This window comes from Pezoporus occidentalis, unplaced genomic scaffold (genome assembly GCF_034315485.1).
Source record: "Pezoporus occidentalis ecotype Australia unplaced genomic scaffold, CSIRO_AGI_Poc_V1 ctg19, whole genome shotgun sequence".
Taxonomy (NCBI): domain Eukaryota; kingdom Metazoa; phylum Chordata; class Aves; order Psittaciformes; family Psittacidae; genus Pezoporus; species Pezoporus occidentalis.
Genome location: NW_026913748.1, coordinates 10,838,649 through 10,863,355, shown reverse-complemented (window position 1 = coordinate 10,863,355; position 24,707 = coordinate 10,838,649). Strand labels below are relative to the sequence as shown.

The 24,707-nt window shown below is 36.5% G+C and overlaps 1 protein-coding gene across 3 annotated transcripts in view; it reads right to left on the bottom strand.

Moving 5' to 3' along the window:
• AEBP2 (AE binding protein 2) overlaps positions 1-24,707 on the bottom strand; it is a 45,676-nt gene that overhangs the window by 7,250 nt on the left and 13,719 nt on the right. For all 3 annotated transcript variants that reach the window (XM_062616776.1, XM_062616773.1, XM_062616774.1), the window contains exons 2-5: positions 21,242-21,449; positions 18,144-18,251; positions 9,894-10,080; positions 3,624-3,748 (exon numbers count right to left, since the gene is read on the bottom strand). In XM_062616776.1, the coding sequence (XP_062472760.1) occupies positions 3,624-3,748; positions 9,894-10,080; positions 18,144-18,251; positions 21,242-21,449 (628 nt within the window). The remainder of the gene's footprint in view (positions 1-3,623; positions 3,749-9,893; positions 10,081-18,143; positions 18,252-21,241; positions 21,450-24,707) is intronic.

Below are 24,707 nucleotides of genomic sequence, written 5' to 3'. Positions count from 1 at the left end.
AGCATTGAACCAGGTTATGGCAAAGGCTACTTGGAAAAACTCACAGGCTTAGAGACTATTTAATGCTTAGGTAATGAGGACCCTTAACATTGCAGAGAGTACACTTGCTGCTATTGTTCTATGAATGAAAAATCAAATGACATGTCAAAGACCTGTCAACAACTGATAAGAGTTTAAGCAGAACACAGGTACTCTACTGCTAAGGTCCCAGACAAGAAGTGAGAACTCCTTTCTCATAGTTTCTCATACTAGCACATGGTAGACCAGCACATAAGACGCTCTCACAGAGAATAAAGTTTTTAGGTGCAAGACCCTGAAGCTAGACTCCCAACTTTAGCCAAGATAAAGTTAGAAACACACACACAGGAAGTATAAAAAAAAAGAAATCTGTTCATTCAGATGCAAATTTATTCTTTAACACCAGCATGTAAAAGGTATCCCAAAAATTTCCAGTAACCTGAACAACAGTGAAAAGCCACCTGCTTCCTCTTCTGATTTACCCTTCTCCTTCAGTACACATCACAAGACTTAATACAGATTTTCCTATCTTCTTTAAATACCCATTCTCCTACCTTCTGCACCTCTGAGCATAAAATTCTTAGTAAATCTTTGAAAGATTCCATACACAGCCACTGCAGATACTGTGAACTGCAAAAACTCTTCTGAAAAGAACAGTAGCAACTGATCTTTATGGAAAAGGCTAAACTAAAACAGCATATACCAAAGCCCGTAATCTGCACAAACCAGTTGAAAATCAACTCTGCATAATCTGAATATCATGCTTCTTATAAAAGATATAAATTAACACAATTAGCACTACGAAAATTTTACCATATCCTAGGCAGGCTAGAGTTAGAAACACAGCTATGATGCAGACAGATGCAAAATTGCAAAAATTTTGCAAAAAAACAACTGGAAAATTTCTATTTTGACAATAGTAAACAGAGCTTTACAGTCAAGTCTGCAAAAGTTACGACTGAAATGGGAAAAAAATCTAGCATATCTACAATAATGATGCTCTGAAGACTCAAAACTGTGTTGTAAAGAACTGAAGTCCATTAAGTTTTTCACTTAAAACTAGAATTCAGTCAGCAGACGTATGTTCAAAGACAGCTTTATTTGAGAAAACTCACACTGTATTATCTAAATTTCATGCACTGTTCCAGAAACAGTGAGTTTAGCTCTGTAAACACATTAAAGCTGTCTCAAATCAGAAATGGAGTTCTGCTGACCTCTTCTGGAAAAAAAAAACACTTCACCCAGCAAACTGGTATACATCTTCAGTCATTTACTGTGTTGCAAAGTTTTAAGATTTCAAAACACATGTAACTAGTATCAATACATGTGACCACTGAATTGAAATACCAAAACCAGCTAAAATCAGTGAAAAATAGTTTAACATTCAAATATTATAGAGAATTAATTCTAGCAATTCAATAAGCAGGGGACAGAGGAGGCAGGGACAGGACACAGGACACAGTATTTTTTAATCACAGTAATACCTGCTCTTTAGGTTAAATGGAAATGATAGAATTTTTCCATCTGACAATTTATAGAAACAAAGTATCAAGAAATTAATTCCAATTAAAAAAAAAAAGCATATAAAAAACTCATAATGAAATCAAAGATGAACTCCGGACAGCAAAACCATTTCTTCAAAAAGGCTTTATTGATGACTGCATTCTACAGCTTTCCATATCTATAAAGAAGAGCTTGAAAAATAAATACATATATAGAAAGGGAATGACTTTTCATAGATGGTGAAAGGTATCTATAGTGACTGCTTAGAAATTCTTAACATCAGTAATCTTTCACTAGGATAAACATCCTATCAAATATCACAGTGCGCAGAAATTATTCTTATGCTGGGTAAAAAAAATAAATCAACATGATTTATGTCAATTTTCAGACAGCAAGACAATATTTTCTTTATATTTTGCACTTTTCAAATTAATGCCCCTGATAGCTACACATATTTTTCTTCATCTGAAGGTGGACTACACAAATCATATTAGATTATTTAGCCAGTCACCATTCAAATTCCATGTCCTAAAGCTTTTAAATTATGCAAAATGTGCTTGCATCTGAGGTGACCATTAGCTCAACATAATAGCATGGATCCACAAGACTGCTTCTATTCTACCTTTTCTTTTCAAAGCAGATTTTAGGCTGAGTCTCACCGATATGGCTGCTGTCCAGCACACAAGCCCACACAACTGTAGCAGCATGCTAAAACAGTATAGCAAAGTGCAGTTCAGGGCAGGAATCATAAAACACTTCTCCCAATGGTACAACCTCTCCCACAGCTGCCTAAGTGATTTCATACCTCATCAACGCCTATCACCTTAAGTGGCACATGCACAGATAAACTAAAAGGACTTGCACTACTTCCTCGAAGTTTATTCAAAGCAGTTTCAGAGCACATTCTGCCTTATATCTCTTATGTCTCCTTATGAATAATTCCAATAGACAAAGGTGAGCTTCCACAACCAAGTAGTCTGCTTCAATAACCTTTCAGATTACAGCACACTGTGAATTGGAAGAGAATCCGCTTTTCTCACAGCACTGTAAAATCCATGTTGGCCATGAAAACTAGAATGAGATGTAAAGAGAGTAACAGCTAAGCCACCTTCAATTAGCCACTTGCAGCTGGTGCTCAATGCACATAAAGTTCAGGAGTAATCACTTTGGAAAAATTGGCCACAGACATTTTATAACAATCATCAGTCTTGTAGAACAGGGTGAAATAAATTAAGCATATAAAATCATGTTTCATTTATGGGAAGAGATTGACAATCCAGTAGCTAGAATCATGTGTTAAGGCTAAGCCATAGCTGAAGGTAAAGCAGTCAACACTCCTTCCTTGGACTGTAGTTCATTTTGTACTAATCTACCAGTTTACAAAGCACTCCTCCCCCTCATTTTGTTCCATCTCTTAATCCTTTCCTTCAGCTGAGTCTCTACTCTCCCAGGTTGGTTAAGAAATTGGAGGTTATACAGCTTTTAGAACTTTAGATCCCTATACCCTAATTCAGTACTTTCTTGCATGTTTTGAACTTTTCTGAATTAATACTGATGTTTATCCTATCCAAGCACAAGTGAAATTAACAAAACAGGATACAGGAATAGGACTAAAGGACACCTGGTATTTGCCTCCTCCTAGCAATTCACTGACATTTTGCTGGCAAGCTTATTAAAAAAGAAAAAAAAGCATAAACACCAATTTCAGATCAGTGTCTTTAAATACTCAATTATATAATTACCCTCAAATGATATCAGCATTGTCATTTAGGAATATGGAAATGCTATCTGCATTGCATTCTCATTTGGAATATATAACCAAATTTTTCTGCAATGCATACTTGCTGCTAGATATTTCCCCCAGTGTATCAGACAGGAAATGTTGCAAGCTACTCAATTTGTGAGCTAGAATAACTCCTAACACTACTTTTTAAAAGATAATTTATTAATAGAAATGGACAAATCAACAATGTAAAATACCCTCAATTACTTTTTTCTGATTAAATGCCTATAGCAGTAAGAGAAAAACAGAAATCTTTCTGAAGTATTAGGTTTTTCAAGCACACAGGTAAACAAACAGAATGCATAACATACATACTTACAGTACTATGAAATACAACACTGTGGCCTTTTCCTAAGCTTTCTATATGTGCTGAGAGGTTAAAGCAGATGGCTCGATGTCTTATAGCATCCAGTGTTTGCGCATCAAAGAAGTCATGAGGTCTTGCTAGAAAAAAAGGAAAAGAGATCCTTAGTATTCCACACACTGAAAACATTCAAACACATCCAAGCATGCAAATAAGTCTCACGCATCATTAGTAAATCATTTATTATGGTAGTAACACTACCTTGTCAAGGTGTTGTAAACATTAATTTAACTGAGATGAAGACTACTAGGGTGGCACCTTGTAGTGGTGCAAGTTTGGTCAAGACATACTTCATGTAGATAAACCAGCTATTTTGACACACTGAATTACACTTGCTCAGTTTTTAAAGTTTCAAGTGAATCCTTGATCATTAAATTTACCAACTCATTCATTTTGCTCAACACCTCTGGGAACATCCATTGCTATCACCTCTTAATAAAAAAGTCCCACTACAAAGAAACTAAGCCCAGAACTCATTATTAAATATAAGGTATAATTTAGTACAAAAGCAGCTCTTACAGCACAGTCAAGAGTTACAGTATTATTCCTGTAACTTCTTAAAAACTGGTATTAAAGGACTTCAAAAGATGATAAAGCTTACAATCAACAAATTAAAAGCAGGGCTATACATATGCCTTATTTCTTAACTTTATTATGAACAATCTGAAAAAAAAACACCAGCTATTTCTATTGAATAGAAAACAGAACTGCTTGGTACTGCAGTGGAACACAAACCAATGGATTAAGCAAGAATCATTGTGAACATACAGAAAATACCAGCTTGTCAGGAAACTTTTGATCTTTAAGGAGTATTAAGGAGTAATAATGCTGTTCATGTGAAAAACTCCACACTGCTAGACGTGTTTGCTTCTGTGTACAAGTTGTCATTCCATGTTCCCTGATTACTGGCAAACATATTATCTCCTAGCCAAGAAGCACCACATATTACACTTGCATTTATAATGAGTAAAGTGCAATTAACATCCATCTGATATTTTACAACTAGTCTAAAGTCAGCAGGCACTAATAAAGCCCTCATCCTTTTAGGAAAGGACTTTTATAGTTAAGTGTTTCTTGAACAATAAAAAATTATTGAATTCTGATTTGGAGTGTAAAGAATGTCTATCAATTCTACACTAAAACTAGCTAAACAGTAACTGCTACTAGGCACATACTTGCATACTGTTAGAAATACTTCACACACTTTTTTAAAAATAAACCATATGGTACAGTAGTAAAATTACATAAGCAAATGAAGCATGAATGAAATTAGGCTTTTTTAAAGCTTGAGAGCAGTAATTCTCTATATAACACACTGAAATTAAAACTAAGAATAAGATTTGATATTACATTATCAACTATGTACCTTCCAGTAATCTGCAAAAAAAAGCCATTAAAAATTCTGCTGTCTTCACTGAATATAACTTCTATATTCTTTTTCACCAACCCTATCTATGAATTGCTTCAAAACAAACTACAAATTCCTCTTACAGCTAGTATTTGCTCCACTCCTGGGACTACTTGTTGTTAAGCATTCATCTGTACATTCTGTCCTTACTCTATCTCAGTTGGATACTGCCAATTAAGCAATCATCTCACTGAAATGCTTTCTCCCTGTAAGTGGCAAGTAAGCTCATGCTGCAGGTGGTCAATGATGCAAGCATATAAATATTTTATAAATATGAGGGAGGAAGAAAAGGGAGGGTAGAACGCAAAAGAAGCCCTACGTTTTTGCTTTTGATTTCATATGTGAAATTTCTTCAGGATTTACCACTGGATAACATTCAACAGACGCTGGAAAAAGGCCACAGTTTGTCAAAGGCATAAGAATAGTTCTGGTTATTCCTTACTGTTAATGCTGGATCTTCTCTGTGTCTTAAAGCTATACCCTCAAAATCATTTCAGAGTAAGCTATCTCCTTCCAAGTACACAAATAAATTAAAATCTTCACACCAGTATCCTACTAAATGAAATTCCAAGTCTTATGTAACGCAATCTTACTATAAATTTCACGAATAGTAAATTTCCTTATCACGCTTTTCTCCAACATACTCATTTATTATGCTCATTAATTACTACAGTGTCATCTTTTCTACTGGAAAAGCAAGCGACAGTATTATGAACGTAATCTTAGGTTCTGAAAAATTCTCCGAGGTAGCTTCAGAGTAACAATACTGTGACCTATTTGACATACACAGTTTTAGTATGCTTGGACTATACCTCTAAATGACAGACTACATGAAACAGTGAATGTGCATAAGTTTATCCAGAAAAGAAAGCAAACTACTGACCGTAATCATGAATTATTCTGCAACATCAAAATTTATGACAAATCAGGTGGTCTCTATAGCACCATTGATGTTAACAGCTATAAGGATGTCCATATTAAAACATGTTTTCATCATAAAAGTACTAACTTCCAAACATAAAAGAACACATAATATTAACAGACAGCGAAAAAGAAATGCAAAACAGTTTAAGAACCGCAAGATGTTACAAAAGAAAGAAAAAAATATCAAGTTAACAGTAAGAATTCCCCTTATAGTATTAGATGATCACAATCTCACATAAAGCCAAAGCAAAGTTTCCTTTCTTTCTTCATGGATTAATGTTTTTCAGAAGGTTTTTACTATCAGATATAAAACATAAAGGAAACAAATTTATTGATTTGCTGTATTTAAACTATTAAGAGTTTATACAAAAGGATGTTTCAATAGCAGCATGTATTAGCAATCAATTGCCAATGAATATTTAGTTAGCTGCTTACACCTTGCAGAAAAAGCCAGGGTCACTTCAAACCGTGAGGAGGAAGAAAGAACACGCTGACAACATTTTTTGTGAAAAAATTTCTGTGATGCAAAATTTATTTTTCCTCTAATGGTTATTTGTGAGCAACTTAGACTGTACGCTATCAAACAGCATCCTGCTTTATACCCATTTCTCATAAGTTGGTTTACGTCAACTTGCAGAGAACCTGGCACATGCATTCAACACTCCTCCATTTGGACTCTTAAAATGCCTAAATATAAAACTACGTTCCCAGCTTTATATATTCTAGACTGAAATTACTTAATGCTGTTCCTTCATTAGTTTGGTTTCTTAGGTAAGGGTCTTCTCTCTCCCTCATAATTCTTGAAAAGCCAAAATACATAAATTAGCAGATTTCATTCTTTAACTAAAACTAAGCTAAGAAACAGAAAGACAAACAAATCTGTCAAGGTCACCAAATCAACAGTAATCCACACAAAATTTTAAAAGAAAATCAATAGTTAGTGTTTTCGGAAAATGCCATCAACTTTGGATACATTTCTGGGTCACAAACCCTCTGGAGAAATATATTACAGCAGTCAGTTCCCAGCTCAATTAAAGATTATTTCTGCCTTACGGTGAAAAACTCTACAGCCAGCACTGCATTTGCCTCAAGAGGCAAGAAGATTAAAAAATTGTTCAAGCAGCTGTCATTTTTCTTGCTGAGCAACACTTGATCAAGACAGCAGGCCTTTCAAGTACTAGTCTCAACTTTTTAACTTTCCCATAATATTTACTACTTACACTTTTTACCATAGATTCTGTCGTGGTTTAAACCCAGTCAGGTAATTTCGTTCGCTCACTTCCCCCCCTTTCTTGCCCTCCCCCTGCTCCCGGAGGGACAGAGAGGAGAATCGAAAAGAATGCAACTCCCACGGGTTGAGATAAGAACAGTTTAGTAACTAAGGTATAACACAAATCACTACTGCTACCAATGATAACAATGATAAAGGAAATAACAAGGGAAGAGAATACATCATCTCACCACCAGCCGACCGATAACTCGCCCCCCCCCAGCCCGACCAAGCTCCAACCGATACCTCCTCCAACCCTGCAGTCTCCCAGCCCTTCCGGCTAACTTTCCTGGGCATGACGTGCTGTGGTATAATACCTCTTTGGTCAGTTTGGGTCAGGTGTCCTGTCTCTGCTTCCTCCTGGCTTCCCCTCCTCCCTGGCAGAGCATGAGGCTAAAATCCTTGGCCAAACCTAAACTCACTTCAGCAAGCTGAAAGTCAAAACACTGCACTGCACCAGCTACCAAGAAGGGGAAAAATGACTGCTACTGCTGAACCCGGGACAGATTCATTCAAGAATTCTGTAATATATTCTCACTACAACTAAAATGTCTTTGCAGGTAATTTGAAGTTTTAACTATGAAGCTCTGATTTGGAACTTGGCAGTTAATAACGTTTATCAATTACTAACAAAATGCCAACCTGAAAAAAACCTCTACTGCATAGGGTGAAAAAAATGAATAAAGACACATTAAATTGGCCATCTAACCAGATTAGTATGGAGAAGCAAGCTAGGATGCAATTCAAGAACCTCTGAAAGTGAAAATTTTTAAGGGACCAATCTTATATATCTGTATTTTGAGTACCACAGTCAACAAATCAAGATAATCCTTTAGGAAACTACAACTATTTCAAGTAAGTCTCTCTTTCATTACAACTATGATGAGCTAAAAACATACTACAAAGTGACCACATAACCCTCCCCTGATCAGCCTTTTTTTCTTGAGCCTTCTCATTTACACAGACCGCTAAACAGAAACCTCTTTGAAGTCAATTTCTGAAAAGAACAGAAATAGCTTTCTACGGTCTTTGAATGTTGAAACAGTGTCAAAAGTAGAGTTTACACTTCAAGTTTACACTTTTAAAATGTATTTAATGATATAATTTGCTCAGATATATTTTAAGAATACCCAAACATTTCCAGAAAAATAAAGTATAAAATAGATCACCATAACTACAGTTAACAGCAACTCTTCTAGCACTGAACCTCACAGTGTGGAAGAAAGACACAGGAACTAAACTTTTCAGAGTTCCAGGTGACACTGTATCTTTCCAGGTCAGGCTTGTGTTCCAGGCAGAAAAATGACCACTGTTTCATAAATTTCAGTTGCTTAAAAACTCAGGTGAGGTATTAAGATAAGAATAATCACAATCATGATACAGAGCAATCGCCTAAGACCACTAGTATGTGCATCCCCTGCTGCAGTACTAGGTGAGTAATTGGTAAATCTATCTTTCCACAGGAAGAGAAAGATCAATACAGCAAAGTGTTCTGCCACAGAAGAGTCCTGGAAAATGTAAGACTGAAATTGCTGTCCCAGCAAACCAAAAAATGTTCTCCAGCAACAACATCACCAAAAATCCTACTGCCAGCCAGGAGACAGTACTGAAATTACTGCCTGCTTATGAACAGAGCTCTGGACAATATGAGACCACTGGTTCTTAAAAAAAAGGTCTCGCACTGCTCTCCGATACTGTAAGGTTGCCGTTACACCACAGCTAGAAATTAATGGAAAGGTTTTTTTCAGCTGTTGATGTATCAGCAGGAAAACAAATCTAAGCTCTTTTTACATGCTTCTAACTCCAAAATGTAACTGCCACAGTAACAGTTTAAAATTAGTAAACCAGTCCAGTATTGGAGAGCTGCATTCAGAGCAAACAGAAAACAAAGCTAGATTTTTTTAACAATTGCCTAGTCTTTCCTAACATTTCTGCACATTAGAATCTCTAAATAAATTTAACACGGCTATTATTCTGATGCTAGAACAACTCAGGAACTTAACAACTGGATCAAAATGGACTAGGAAAGGTACTTGGTGATTACTGCCTACTAGAGGAAACAAGTCTCATTTTAAATGATAAATCACACTTCTCAGCACATCGGTTCATATAAAATTAATGAACGTCAACTGTGTGGAGATAGATTTAAAAAACGTAGCAAGTCACATCTGTTCAAAATTAGATCTTGGTTATGCTCACAAAATTATCATTAAGCTAATGAAATGTTTTGCTCAAAAGAGAGCTTATATAATATGCATTTATCTCTAATTTATATGAATCTGCAATCTGTCTGCAGCACTGAACTTCAGAACTCAACATCACTAAACAGAACATTTTCCAGCAGTAACAGTTAGCAAACAAAAAGTAACTCTAAAATGAAAAGTATCTTTAAATTGTAAATGCAAACTGTTGCTCACAGAAAACTGAACACACAGATGCTTTACCCGAAAAACTGACACAAACAGAATCTGGGATTGTTTTCCTCCCATCACAAGGAATGCCCACACTATAATGCTAAATATTGCCAACCCTACCAGACCCACATCTGTAAACAACCACACTGAAGAAGAACTTCCTATCTAAGCCACAACTTTCAACAACTTCTGCTTCTGGAAATACTTACGTAATGACCGTCGTCTCTTGTTCTTTAACTTTCTTCTTTTATTTATTCCAGCTTTAGATGGAGATTCCTCTTTGGCCTTTGGCTGGCTGGCAACTTTTGAAGAGTTCTGCTGGCTGAAGTGTGTGGGCACATGACGGGCAAGTCCTCCCTGAGATGCAAAGCTGGCATTGCACCCACCAACTACACACTAATGAGAAAAACGAAACAGAACAACTGCATCAATATGGCACTCATTCACAGGAGTTTGACAGATCTTTCAGTTTGACCTTTCTGGCTCAACCTCCAACACCAAAAGGAATACAAATTCTTAATGACCATGCAATTCTTCAAAAGAAAACCAGAAACAGAATCCGAAATAAACTTCTATCTGAACTTTGTAACTTTCCATAATTATTCCATAACATATTTTCTAGGCTATATTATAATCTGTAATATTGTATAGCATAAAAGCAAATCTCAAGCAATACACTTATGTTGACAAACTCTTCCCACAGAAAATAAATGCTTTTGAAGAACTTTCCCATCCAGAGTTAAACATCCCCTTGTCTTCCAGACTTTCTGTATTTCTCAACAGCTCTTCAATCTTCTGTATTTGATAATGGTAACATTTCCCTAGCATCCTCATTTCTTGTGACAAGGCAAAAGTAAACAAAACACAGCCTTACCCACATTAAATTTTAAATAGCTTAATGCCTTTTGTAAGTACTATACAAAGACAGTAAAAAGCTATTTTACGGTTCTGAGACTTTAACTTCAGTAACTTGAAAGTTGTATTAACAATTATTTTTTGGGATGCTACGGTTACTCCAGGAGTACTTAAGAAAGTCTTTATTTAAAGAAAATGGCCTCTCCTTCCCAAACAGAAAAGTAAGGAAAGATTTAACAATAATTAAGCAGAAGCACAGAAATTGCAAGGTGCATGTGACTAAGCTAGTACTGGCCATAATAATTATTGTTATTTTTCTAAATATTTGGTTTATATTTACAATTATTTCATTTACAAAATAGGTATTTAAATTATACTGCTGGGGAGGGAGGCACAAACTTTTTCTCTTGTATATTTGAGCTTACATGGGTAATAGAAAAGCTATTTTAAGATATGCATTCCATGACTGGCTGCAATGAATTGTGTATCCACATGACTGATTTTCCTTCTCATCCGGAGAATAGTAGCAGGGCAAATGAGTTGACTGGCCAGTAGCAGAAAACCCATTACCACACTAAAACACTGGAAAGTCCTCCTTCTTCCACATCTGTTCTGCTTCTCCCCTTGGTCCTCTCTTTCTCAAGCTGTCATCTGTACCTCTCTCCTCTACCACTTCTCTTTACAGCAAACTGTATGAGGCAGCTCCAAAAGGAGCTCAGGAATAAGTAATGTTGCAACTATGTACATAATGCTAAGTTTTCTCTTAAGACTAAAGATGAATTTGCAAGCCTGTACAGTAATCTGCCCCAAGCCTGCATATTTGACTGAAAGACAAGTAAGCAACAGTAGAACACCATCCAGCATGTTTTGTCCCTAAAATCCAACTCCGATGTTTCCCAACTGTGGCTGCAGAGCTGAAAAGTCTATTTCTGCCTCAGACCTAGTAAATGGTTTTCCAGGATCATTATAAAACAATAAAGTGCTCATGAAGAGAAAAACCTGTGTTATTTCTGAGGACTTAATACTTGCTAAGGGACTACAAATACGTACATATCATCTCAAGACAGTAAAAGACAAAAAAAAAGGGTTTTTTTTCACATTTCTTACTAGCCTTTTTTTTTTGAAGGAAAAAAGAAAACAAACAAACAAAGAAAAACCCAACCTTATAAGAGTTCAGGGAAAGTTTTCTAAGTACTGAACTAATTACAAAAGCTTTAGGATCCTTCACACTGCATTTGTTCATCCCCATCTCTCCCACTAGTAAGTATCTCAAGAATTGTGAAGACTTTTTATCAAAAACCTACCCTACATCTTTTTACCTCACCCTATGATTTCCCATGTTTAAATAAGAGCAATATTGCATGCTTATACCATAGTAACTTAAAATGTAAGAAATCCCAGCACACCTATAAAACTCAAAATACTCAAGACCCTGATCTCAATTACACTCAACTAAATATTTATTACTTCAAATTAATACTGAAGATTAAAATTTACACTTATAGAACCATAAAATATTTTGGGTCAGAAGGGACCTTTAAAATCATACAGTTCCAACCCCTCCACTATAAGCAGGGACATCTACTAGACTATGTTGTTCAAAGCCACATCTAACCTGACCCTGAACCCAACCCATTTAGTTCTGTTAAAGATAAATCAATAGATATAGGTAAGATACATGCATGTATTAGTTCAAACAATTTTTTATTCTCCAATTTTTAAGTCCTTGAAATAGCTGTCTTGCCCTTAAAAGCAGTTTCATGAAACAAAGCAACTAAGTCTAAACTTAGGTTTAACTTTCATTAAGGTGCTTCTGACTTCTGCTTTTATCTCTTTCAGATCCTACAAACACTGACAGAAAAAACAAAGACCAAAAAAAAAATAAAACAAACAAACAAAAAACCCACACCCATACCCCGAAGTTCAATCACACTGAGAAATTAAAATTTCAGCCTTGCCAATGCCTGCTAGAGGTCAAAATTAGCCTAAGTCTTGGTACAGTTATGCATTATCATATTCCAAGTTTATTAAAGTATAATATCAAAAGGCAATACCTTCTGGAAATAACACATGAACTTTGTGTCAGGCACATTTCTAGAGCTTTTTAAAACACAAGTTCATAAGACTCAATTGCATTTCTTGTAAGATGGGGAACTTTGGGAATCAAACTGCAGTTTGCCAAAACAATGTCACAATTTGACTTTTGTCGAGTCATCTACAAAGAAAAATATCACGGATATTCTATACAAATTATCTACAGAAGCTACTACTTACTTTTCTTGCTTTACCCAAGTTTTACTTTCAAAATTCCCAAACCAGCATCCTTAAATCTTCAATATACTCAACTTGCAACTAGAAATTATCTTCTTCAGGAAAGCCTATTTATACTCTGCAGCCACAATATGAAATACTTGCAGAAATTATTACATTCAGATATTGTGTAGTTTGACTACCTGATCATGTCATCAAATAACAAACAGCTGATATATCAAAGATGACACATAATGCCTTTGCAGGAGACAGGAAATAGTAAGAGAGGAGAAAAAAATCTTACCTGTTTTTTTCCTTTTTTTCTCTAAAATAATATATCCAGCAATCCGTTACTAATGGGTAAAGTCTCTTCTCTCCAAACATAAAGGAGCAGTTCAGGCTGTCACTTCAGGATCTCTGGACGGTAAGTCACACCAAATCAGCTTCCCACCAGATAATTATACAGATCTAGAGGGCTTCTAATAAATCAAACTGAACTATTATGTACAACTTTAAACCAATCTTTACATTTTTCCCCAAAAACCTATACCTATAAATTTTGCATTCAGTTTTAATATGATAGATTGGGTCCGGATTGGTGGATATGTTACTTCAAGAGAAAATAAGTCAACATATAAAAGGTTTAATTTCTCCAGTGTACCCATACCCACCATTATTAATGGGCAGTAATGACCAGTGACTTTAACAAATAGTATATTAAAAAATCTAGTAGTACAGGGTTTTTTTTCTGAATTCAGAATAACCAAATCTCCTTTTTAGAATATTCAGTGTGCAATTTTTTCCAGTAAATGTAACAGTAGTATTTTAGACATCTGGATAAACTTTCTTACTGTCTCAACATCTAAGAGCTTAGGCAGAATGCCTTTACATTTTCTATCTGCATCTGCAATACTCTAATGGTTAGAAGATATTCTGCCAAGAGAGTGACAGATATGAATTCCAAATGAGGACTGAAGCTGCTTGGCTGTGTTTTCTGCATTTCAGCAAGTATAACTCTACTGAGAGCCATATCAAATGCAGTCACCCCTTAATGATTTCTGAAGTTACAGGTGGTAGAATGAGCATCAAATTTCATTTTTATTATTAATTTCTCCCTCATTCTCCCCTTTTAAACGAAGGATGAAAGCCTCCAATGAACACTGTACCGTTATTCTTTGTCACTGAAAGCATTTACCCTACATGAGCAAATCCTGTATGAGACTGATCTTAAACATTAAGAGCATACCCACTGGAATCAGTATGTGAAAACAGCTGTTACAATATGCACATGCAGTCATATTTACAGAAGACTGCTATATGCAATTATTTTGCATAAAGTCTCCATTGTTTTGTGCTCTCTTTACCATTCCACAGAAACAGAGAATGGTTTGAGTTGCAAGGCACCATCTAGTTCCAACCTCCCTGCCATGGGTAGGGGCACCATACACTAAACCATGTCTCCCAAAGCCCCATCTAACCTGGCACTGAACACTGCCAGGGCTGGGACATCCACAACTTCTCTGAACAACCTGTTCCAGTGTCTCACCACCCTCACAGTAAAGAATTTCTTCCTTAGATCTAATCTAGATCTCCCCTCTGTCAGTTTAAAGCAATTACCCCCTGTCCACTATATGCCCTTGTGAAAAGTCACTCTCCAGCTTTCTCGTAGGCCTCTTGGATACTGGAAGACTGTTGTAAGGTCTCCCCTTCATTGTACCTAACATCTTGTATTTGATCATCTAGACTACATTTTAAGACTTTGATATGTCTTCAAGCAATTTTCAATGCCTTGTACAGCAACAAGGCATGGTCAGTAGTACATCAATTTTTTTTCAGTACCAGAAACCATGCTGCAAAATGCAGGCTGTCACATCACATTAGCTATTCAAATTTATTTATTATCTGTAACAGTCAAGTTTAGGACAAGCAAGGCAGAATTTCTTCATTCACTTTTTCTTAGCTTGCCAAAGACAGTTACTAACTCAGCAGATTATTCCTCTAGATACACCTGCCTACATATTCTGAAAGCCTGAAAGCCTTTAAGTTGCTGAACCCTCAACAGGACCACCACTACATGTTGGTGATAATCCACAACATTCCACCAGCTTCTAAAAAGCTTCAAAAATTATGTAATTAAGTGTACTAAAAAAGAATTATGTTCAGGTTTTTCTCTCTCAGCTCTGGATGCAGAATCATACACAAGCATTAAACATACTAAATGTCTTCAGAGAAACAATTATATGCTCTGAAAATACCTATATTAAATGAATGTCTACTATGTCCAAAAACCCCAGCAAAATATCCATTTATGTTGTTCTACATGAACCCAAGGCCACCAGCATTAAACACTTCAGAAAAAAAAAAAAGGTGAGAATAAACAGAAAAGTAATACGACTAACGGGGACTAAGGTTCTAAATTCTGCCCAAAAATCTAGGGTTTGGGGGTTTTTCCCCCCTTAGTTCAGCAGATGACTCAGATATAAAATATCTCCTCCTTATGAACAGGACATACGCTACCTAGAAATTGTCCCATATAAAAATGAAGTTAGAATAACAAAGATATTCATAAGGAAATTTAGCTTTTCTGAGACAGAGGTATTGCAAGATTAATTCTGAGGGGGATACACAAACAGGAAATAAAGGAAAAAACTTACGAAAATATGAAACATTTGCCTTTTTAATTTAGAAGTGGGTTTATTTCTGTGACAAATGCATTACAGTCACACAGTTTATATGTATGCATGGAAAGGACATGTAAACCTACAACTAATTTTTAATATGAAAGCACAGCAGCTCATTTACAGCTGGATAAAGCTTTTAGTCAAAGAACACCACACCATGTGTATCACAAAAATAGATAATTAAATCCAACATGGGCAACTACATAAAACAAGTTCACCTGCAAGCAAAAGAATGACAGGAGAGAGCAGGAACATATCCTTCAACTATTCTAAGTTCTCTAAAATGACAGATTCCTTTATTTCATGCTAGAACTCAAGTATATTCTCATGAGGCAACAGAAATTTCATTTGCAATTTAGGTTTTGGGAGATTTGTTGGAGTAATCATCAGGAACATGAGGTCCTTACTACAAATCTGACTTGAAAAAAAACTGTTTTTTCCTTAAAAAAGAGCAATTAAGATTTATAAGAACAGCTAAATGAACCAAACAGAAACATTTGCTCTGTTTCTGAATGACTGCTGTGAAACAATTAGTAATGGCTGTTCTTAGACCAACCAAGGTTAATATCCAACACTTTAAAAGTTTTTGTATCAGACAGTAGACTTCAAAAGCTTGCAAAAGAAAAGAAGTAAGGAGGAAAGGAGTCTAGTTAATTAATAGGCTGTTACCACAGACACTTACTTACTTGGCTACCTCATGTGAGCCCTGAAGCCTATATTCAGTATAAATGACAGGGGAACAAAAGATGTTACAAAATTCTACTGAGACCACAATTATCCTCCATTCAAAGCCCCCAGGAACAGATTGAGAAATAGAGAGATAAAAAAAAGGAGGGATTAAGACAACAGTAGGAAAAAATGCTGAAATGACACACATTGAGCCATGATGATTAACTACTGCAACCCTAGCCTGTATTTTCTTATTTGCCTTAGTTATGACCAGAAAATACAGAAGATCAGCTGGTGAAATAACACATATTTAACACAGAACTAAGTGTTTTAAATTTTAGGGCTCTAGCTCTATCAGCCTAGCCAAAACACCGGGATGACAACTTTTACTGACTCAGCAGGTAACTGACAGACTCGGAAGCACTTGCTGTATATCTGAGCTATGCCCACCTCTTTTAAACCCAGTGTCTCTAAAACTCAGTTTCTTCGATCCAGACCAAAAGAGTACACAAATTACCCTACTGCAAGGCCCTCTTTCAAGACCAAAGCTTGCCATTATAATGTATGTAAAATATTTAATTCAAAAATTAGAAGACCTAAGGTACAAGTTTATTCTGATGACTTTTTCTTTTACTCAGGGAACAGCACTTAAGATTAGATCAGCTGCTGGAACAATCATATCTGCAAACTTCCAGGGATCCATGATCATTGTGCTTCCAAAAGCATGCCAGCCTTACTCCTTTGAACAAAAGGTATGATAACCTCAAGAGCAAGTTTCCTGCTGTTATTCATTCTCAGTCAGAAATTTTCAGACTAAACTACACAGTTCAGTATGGAAAAAAAGTCTAACCTTTATTGAAAAAAACACCTCTTTTCACATACAATGCACTATTTTTACTCCCTATATTTGGAGTAGTTCTGTTTTCTGTAATACCTACTGTTATAAGCTATGCAGAAGCAGCAACTTCTGGAAGGCATCATTGTAACAGAAAAGTATTTTTTTGTAATAAAGCTGCCTTAAAAATGAAAAAAACCCAAACAACCCAAACCAAAAGCCAACAACCACCGAAGAAAACAAAACAAAAAAACCCAGAAGATAGTACCTGAGAGGAAAGAAGAGAGAGCGAAGTGAAGAAAGTGACTAAAACTTAGTGAGGCTGGGGAACTGGGCAGAGGAAGGCATAAAATGCTACCTAAACTTACAAAAAACAAAAACAAAAACAAACAAACAAAAAAAAACAAAAAAAAAAAAAAAACCTAATTCATTTTCACATCCTACATGGAACGAGAACTTCAGTCTGAAGTAGTGTGGGTGGGACTTACCATCAAGTGATCCAGGACTGACAGCTATGAACTGCCCCAACTGTATCCATAAGAGGATGAAGCAACTCATTAATAACGGATTGGTGGATATGGGAATGATAAACACTACTATACCTAGAATTGCAGGTACAGATTAGGGGAAAAAAGAAAGAGAAAGTTAGCAAATACTATGCAGGAAATACAGTCAGCTCAATGGTCCCGCATTCCTGACTTCCTTATTATTCTCTGAGCGGTTAACCATAATCACTGACTGTGTTTCATCTGAGTTTTGTTAACAGAACCAACTCTTACTCCAGCACAGAACGTGCACCATTAGGCATGATCCAAAGTTTAATGTGAAAGTGTAAAGCATGAGGCAAAATGTCTTGCCGTTAACAGTGTAAGCAACTCAACTGGAAAATGCACAAAAAATTCAACATCAACATTACTTACTTTCACATTCCCCTACCATTTATAGATTAAAAGAAAAAGGGATACAGAAACAATAACAGTATCTTCACCTGTTTTCATAACAGAACAGCACCTTTGGGCACTATTATTGCAAAAGCGAAGACTCACCTCACTGGATACTTTTTAAGAAATCCTCCTGTAATGGCATTTTTCAATTATTACATTTTATGAGGAAAAATAAATACGATTACTTGTAAAATAAGGGATGATGTATCTTACAGCAAACCTTACCTTGAAAGGTTTGTCCCCGCTGTGTGTCAACATATGCCTCTGCAACCAACTTTGACTTGTTGAAGGTGTATTATATACTTTGCAACCTTTCCACAAGCAAACAAACACCTGATAGAGTAAAAATGTGGTAAGGAAAAAATAATTACAACCACAAATAGTCAAAAAGCAGGTCACTGGAATAAAGTATCAAAAAACAGATGCTCCTGCAGATAAGCACAATTAAAAGCCACTGCAACCCCCATAAAGAGTTTGTGTTTGCACTCAGTATCTGTATCAGATACTGAGACTCAGTGTTTGCACTCAGTATCTGTATCAGATACTGAGACAGAACATTTTTAAATTATGAATTTACATTTTCTGGGTAGCAGATAAAGAAATAAAATCATTTAGTGCCATAAGCAAATAACAATTTTATTCTTCGAGCATGAAAAAGTAAAAGCTCTTCATTAGAATACAGTTATTTAGATACCTGAGTAACATTATAGAATACTGGATACTTCTAGCTAGGGCCTTATATTCAATTCCTGATAAAGAAAGTTACAACTTCTAATAGGATTTAAAATCTATGAGTGTTCTGAGATTCTAGTGTACAGATCAGTCACATGTACAATAGTGCATTAAGGGAAGTAAGAAATTTTTCATGCTGCTTTTCTCTCTCCTCTCATTGTGTCTACCTATAACTGAGAGAACAAAAAAGCTCCATGAACTTCCTTTTCATTAGAATGTCCTCAACAGGTCTGTGTGTGAAGGGAGGTATAACCCTAACCTGTAGGAGCAAAAGACAGGCCCCTGGAATAGCACTGTCCACAATACACATTTTCAGACCTGCAGGGAACTAACTGGATTCAAGTTTCTTGTTCTCTTCTGTAGATTAAAAAAAATAAATCTATCTTCAAAAGGCTGTATTTTCAAAACAAAAGAGCACCCACAGAAGTGCTACATACTTGCTCTATAATAGATAGATAACCCGGCTCTCTAAAGCAAAGCTGAAAAACCATACATATCTGTATGACTGATACATAAGACCAACCCCTCAAGCAGTTTCGAGATCCCCCCCGGAAGTCACAGAATGGGAATTTCCAAGATTCCTAGCTCTGCAACAGCTCTGTAACTGTCCCCGTATTTCCACCAGCAACTGCAGCCTGCAGGATACACAGCAAAGGACATTACGATGAAGCACTTGGTTTTACAACAGCCCACCAGAAGTCCAGCCCCCAGTTTTTGGGAACTCTTGACAAAGGGCTGAACCCAAAATATTTCAGGGAAAAAAAAATCTTGGAAGTAGAACTATTTTGTCAAAAAATTTCCTGGACTCTTCAAGGATTTCTCTGGCTTGGTTCAGAGCCATGCTTCAGATTAGCTTGAAAATATACATTTTACTACTGAAGGACGCTTATCACATTGCTTTTAAGTTCTCAATAAGCACTACTGCCCACACTTTTTTTCAAATGCAGCTAAGCATTTTTTTTCATTGTAGCTAAGTAATAACTGAAATCCAGTCAAAACCACAAGAATATAATTTCTAACACCACTTAAACACCTCACCAGCAGGTGGCAGACAAATCCTTGAAACAAACCAGCCAGGATCAGTCCCCTTCCACAGCGCCAAGTTCAAGAGCTTTTAAAAAAATAAACCAACTCCAACGGGGGATAAAAAGTGAACTGACTGCAACAGTTATCAGTCGCTTGGTGCTTCCAACAACTTCATCCCTCAGGAGGACAAATACAGTCTAACATTTTCTAAATAATAATAACCACAAATCACATCACATGGTAAAAACCAAACAAACGAAAACCAAAACCAAAACAAGCCACCCTGAAATCTTTTCAGCCCCTTTTTAAGAAACGAAATGGGGTCACAGATAGGCTAATAAAGACTCCAGAAATGCAGCTATGTGGGAGCCCACAGGATGCCAACACACCTCATCTATTTCATTGTTTCAACGAAGATTCATGTAACACTTTTATGGACAGATCCTGTGCAACCGAACTACAGAAATCATCTCATGGGCGGCTAAAGAAAAAAACAGCTCATTGGACAGATGATTCTGCTTAGACTGAAAAAAAGTCACCAAATATGAAAGTTCAATCATGCAAAAACCACTAGCTAAATACAACCAGAGTCACAGCTGTCTCAGTGACACAATTACATAACAAAATATTTAAATTAATGCAAATTAGCGTTTTATTTAAGTCTCTTACTCAAGCTAAACTGTAATGGCCTAATATTTTACTTCTGGAGAAGTGACAGGACAAAAAGTCAAAAGATAATGACTCTTCTAGGTTAAGGATTCATATTAGCTCTTCAAGAAATTAAAGAGCTGCAACATATAGCAATGAAAGCAGGCAGACTGCTTGTCTTTGATGCAAAGGTAGTTTATATGACATATTCCAGACATCAAAGGCAATATGTGAGGTGCAGGTAGTTAAGTACAGAGCTGAAATTACTCTACTGGAAGATGGTCTGAAACATTAAAATTGTGAGACCAACGGAAATTGCATCATTTGACCAGTGACTAGACTGAAACATACATCATGATATATGCACCTCAATTTAAAATAATAAATAAAAATACGAGATACAATTATATTGAAGGTATACTTGCCATCAGTACTATAGAGCTGTCTTGGTGAGACTTTGTCAATTAGTCTTCATCTTTGCTATTATACATTCTGTATACATTTTGCCTCTAATGAGACTTCATTCATAAAAATCAAGATATAACTTCACCTGAGTTCACATGCAGTAACACCTACACTAAAAGTTCTAAGAAACTGAATTCCAAGTACAAGCACTTAAAAGACATTCCAATAGCTTCAGAATGCCAAGAAGTTAGTGCATCAAAAACCCGACAGCTTTAAATCACTTACTAAGAACTCACTAAATTCTTAGACATTCAATTAAAAGTACATAATACCAAATCTAGGGAACTACGCAGAAGACAACAGCTAAATGCTTAATGCCAGACTGCTGAAGACCCAACTTTTGTTGCCACTAGCTACAGAACTGACACTTTAAAATATACAACTTGCTAGTGTCATTAAAGAGCAAAGCACTGGCAACTAAGAAAGAGGAAGAAAAAAAAAGTAACACCAACCCCTCCTCGCTGACCATCCACGTGTATGGAGCGAATGTGATCTGCCAAATCTGGGCTGGAGCTGAAGCAAGCATGACAGTGGTCCCAACAACAGTTATAAGCAATGCTTTTTGCAGAGGAGGCAGGAACTCCTTGTCCATTCATCATGACTGGAGTTGAACGCCCACTGGAAATTGTGCTGTCTACATCCATAATAGTGCTGCTTATGCTGCAAGACAAACAAACACACCAAAGTTCATCTTTGTTGAATGTTAACAGAACAAATAAAAATTGTAACTCTTTGGGGTATGGTTTCAGATATATTTATACAGGTTGAAAAGAAAATCTGACATAAACTTACTATTTATTGTGGTTCATTACTTTAACTAGAACAAAGAAAGTCAGGACATAGCAACTTGACAGTAGAACTTCTCCTGGACCCTGGCAATAAAAGGGAGGGATGGAAAATTCTTCAATTCACTGACTTGTCAGAAAATTAACTCTCATGTGATTAACAAGGCCATTTTTGAGCTACATTAAGCAGCCATTCATTGTTTTTATTTCCCGGAGTGAGGGATGGAATGGTGACAGAGTGCTGAGGAGGGTGGAAGGCATGCTGGGTCAGACCAGAAATGTTTCTAGCCCAGCATACACCACTAACAATAAAATCCTTAAAAAGAATAGAGCACTGAAGTTCTACAGAAGGTTTAAGGTATTCCCACACTTGCCCCAGCATGGTGTCCATCACATTCATGGTCTAAACTCGTGCTTTTCTAGAGTAGCCAGAAGCAGCAGCGGGAATATGTGGCCACCAGGGGTCATTCTCATCAGCTGTTCTGATCCATACCTTGGCAGATACAGAGCCAAATGTAAATCGATCAAAAAGAAACTGCAGAGAGTATACTCTTTCCATATATGAGCCAAGAATAGGGAAACAGATTGATATTCTTAGTGAATAAACATTAAGTAACTACTGATATATCTTTCTTTACCTTGTGAACCTGTTCCCTGCCTTTTAGGACCGTTATGTTGTTTGCCTCCACAAAGCCTCAGCATCACAGAATAGCTTATCTCTGAAAAGCCCCCTGAAGGCAAGGTGGTTAAATCTCCTGCTCAAACAGGAGCAAGTGAGATCAGACTGCTTGTAGTCTTGTCCAGCTGAGTTGTTTAATGGGTGTGTTCAAAGGCTGAAGTTTCTGCTACCTTTCCGGACAATTTTCCCAGTGTCTGACTAACCTCGCTGTGGGGGAGAGAGAAGATTTCCCAGCATCTCATCAGAATTTCCAGTGTTGCAACTTCTGTCTGTTGCCTCTTGTTCTTGGCAGCTGTAGGGCTGAAATGACTCTGGTTCCTCCTCTGCTAAACCTCCCTATCAGGTCACTGAAAACAGCAGTAACACTGCCCTTCCTATCCTAAAACTGAAGAAACACAATCTCTCAGCCTCTCTATGCATAGCATTTGCTTCAGCCTTCTAACCGTCTTGGAGACCCTCCACTGAATCCTCTCCAGTATAAGAATATCTGGAATTAATCCCAAACCAGACAAAGTAATCCGCACACAGTGCCATTATGGTGCCAAGCAGAGGTGATGAATCACTTCTATTGATCACATATATACACTTTTGCTAACGCAGCCCAGTATGCAGCAGTAATTTTTACATAGGTGCCTTTACATATTCTTCTGACCAACGTGCAAGGAAAAAAAATCTAATTATATACTTTAAAGAAAGAAAATAACTTCCTATTCAGCACTTTGTAATATTTATAATTTTCTAACTTCTATCACATCCCTCTTCTCCTCTACCTCTCACACATGATTTCTGTGATAAAGCATCCTGCTTTTTAAAGGTATATATGGTGCTCCGTATTTTTGACCATCACTGTTTCCATACCCACTATTATTAATCTATTACACACTTAGATTAATAAAAAGTACATTATTCAAAATTTGGAGATCATCAGCATGCTTACTCTTTTGCTCTAAAAGCTTCTACTAGCAATTTCTTATGTTATCTGTATCTTCTTTTAATCATTACTGTGATAGCTTTTTTTTTTTATGTGATAGATTTTGAAACTGTCACAGGTATTTACCTTGTTTAGGTTTCCCCTTCTCACCCACTAGTAGACGCCTTTCTTTTCCAACTTGAAAAGAAGGTTTTAGACACCTATTCAACAGGGGTTTTTTTACTTTAATATATCAAATACGTATTTCCTAAATACTGCACAAATACTACATGACCTGTTTTGGTTTGGGGTTTTTCCCCTCCCAATTTTGAAAAAGATCTAACAACTTACAAGGCATGACTTGTACCCATGAAAGTTGTATGGGCTCTTTGCTGCTTCACAGCATTTTTCCACAGGCTCCATATTTTTATTTTTTATATTCACCAGAAACTTATAAAAAAATTGCAACTAGCACCCAGCTGAACCTACTGTTCTCAACAGTGTTTGCTACTGTTAACAGTAGTTTAGGATCCCTCCAGGAAAATGTCAGAAGCTTTAAGTGCAAAGAATGTTGCAAGCAATCCAAAGTTTTCCACCACACTAGGCCCACAACAGATGCAATACGGGGATTAATATCCCCTCCTTCCTCAGCTGATGCCTAAGCAAAATATTATCCCCAAAAGTAAAAATCTGTAAAACTGTGCTATTAAAGCAAAGTTTACCAATAGGATGATAGGAAAATTGAATAATTAAATGTGACTACACACACCTGAGTTATCTATACAGTTTTCTCAAAATCAATACTCGGAATTAGGTTTGAATGCATGCAAAGTGGCACATACATAGCCTGACCACTTCTGTTGCGTACAGTAAAGTAACACACATCAGTGGTTCCAGCAGGAAGTTGCTTAACCAAGGATGGCAAAGTACTGCAGATACAGCACTCCTGTAACAGCTGCCTCAGACTATTGGACATCAGTAAGCAACCCTAGCTTTCTCTCAGTTGAAAGGTACCAAAGTGCAGTACTTCATAAACACTTAGGACCTAAAACTTTCAAGCTATTTACAGTCTGAGCTTCTACATCCACTGACGGCATTAGTACCATTCTCAAAAAACCCATAAATATGCATAAGGAAACTTCCAACTAAGAGGTATGGTAACTAGGACAGATTATGAAGGGGTGTTTAGCATAGGTCTCTCGAGGGCTCCCCAGTTTTACAGCCTAGTCTTAAGTGGAAAAGCAATGAAAAAACGTAACACAGAATGAGTTCTGTGAAAGAATGGGGGGAGAAGTGTGCACTCAAGCAGGTGAAGTGTGGTTTCTCTGGTTAACAGGCATGCAATCTGGTTAATGTCTCTAAGCAGAGACAAAAATAACTCAAATAATGAACCTGCATAGCATGAGAGTTTATTTCATATTGCAAATGCAACGCAACATACCCTCACCACTCCAAGTAGCTAGCTGTGATTTAGTCTTCCATGTGGTAAAAGCTTTCTGCTGGATTCTAGGTTTTAACTCTTCAAGTTGCTGTAAGAAATAACT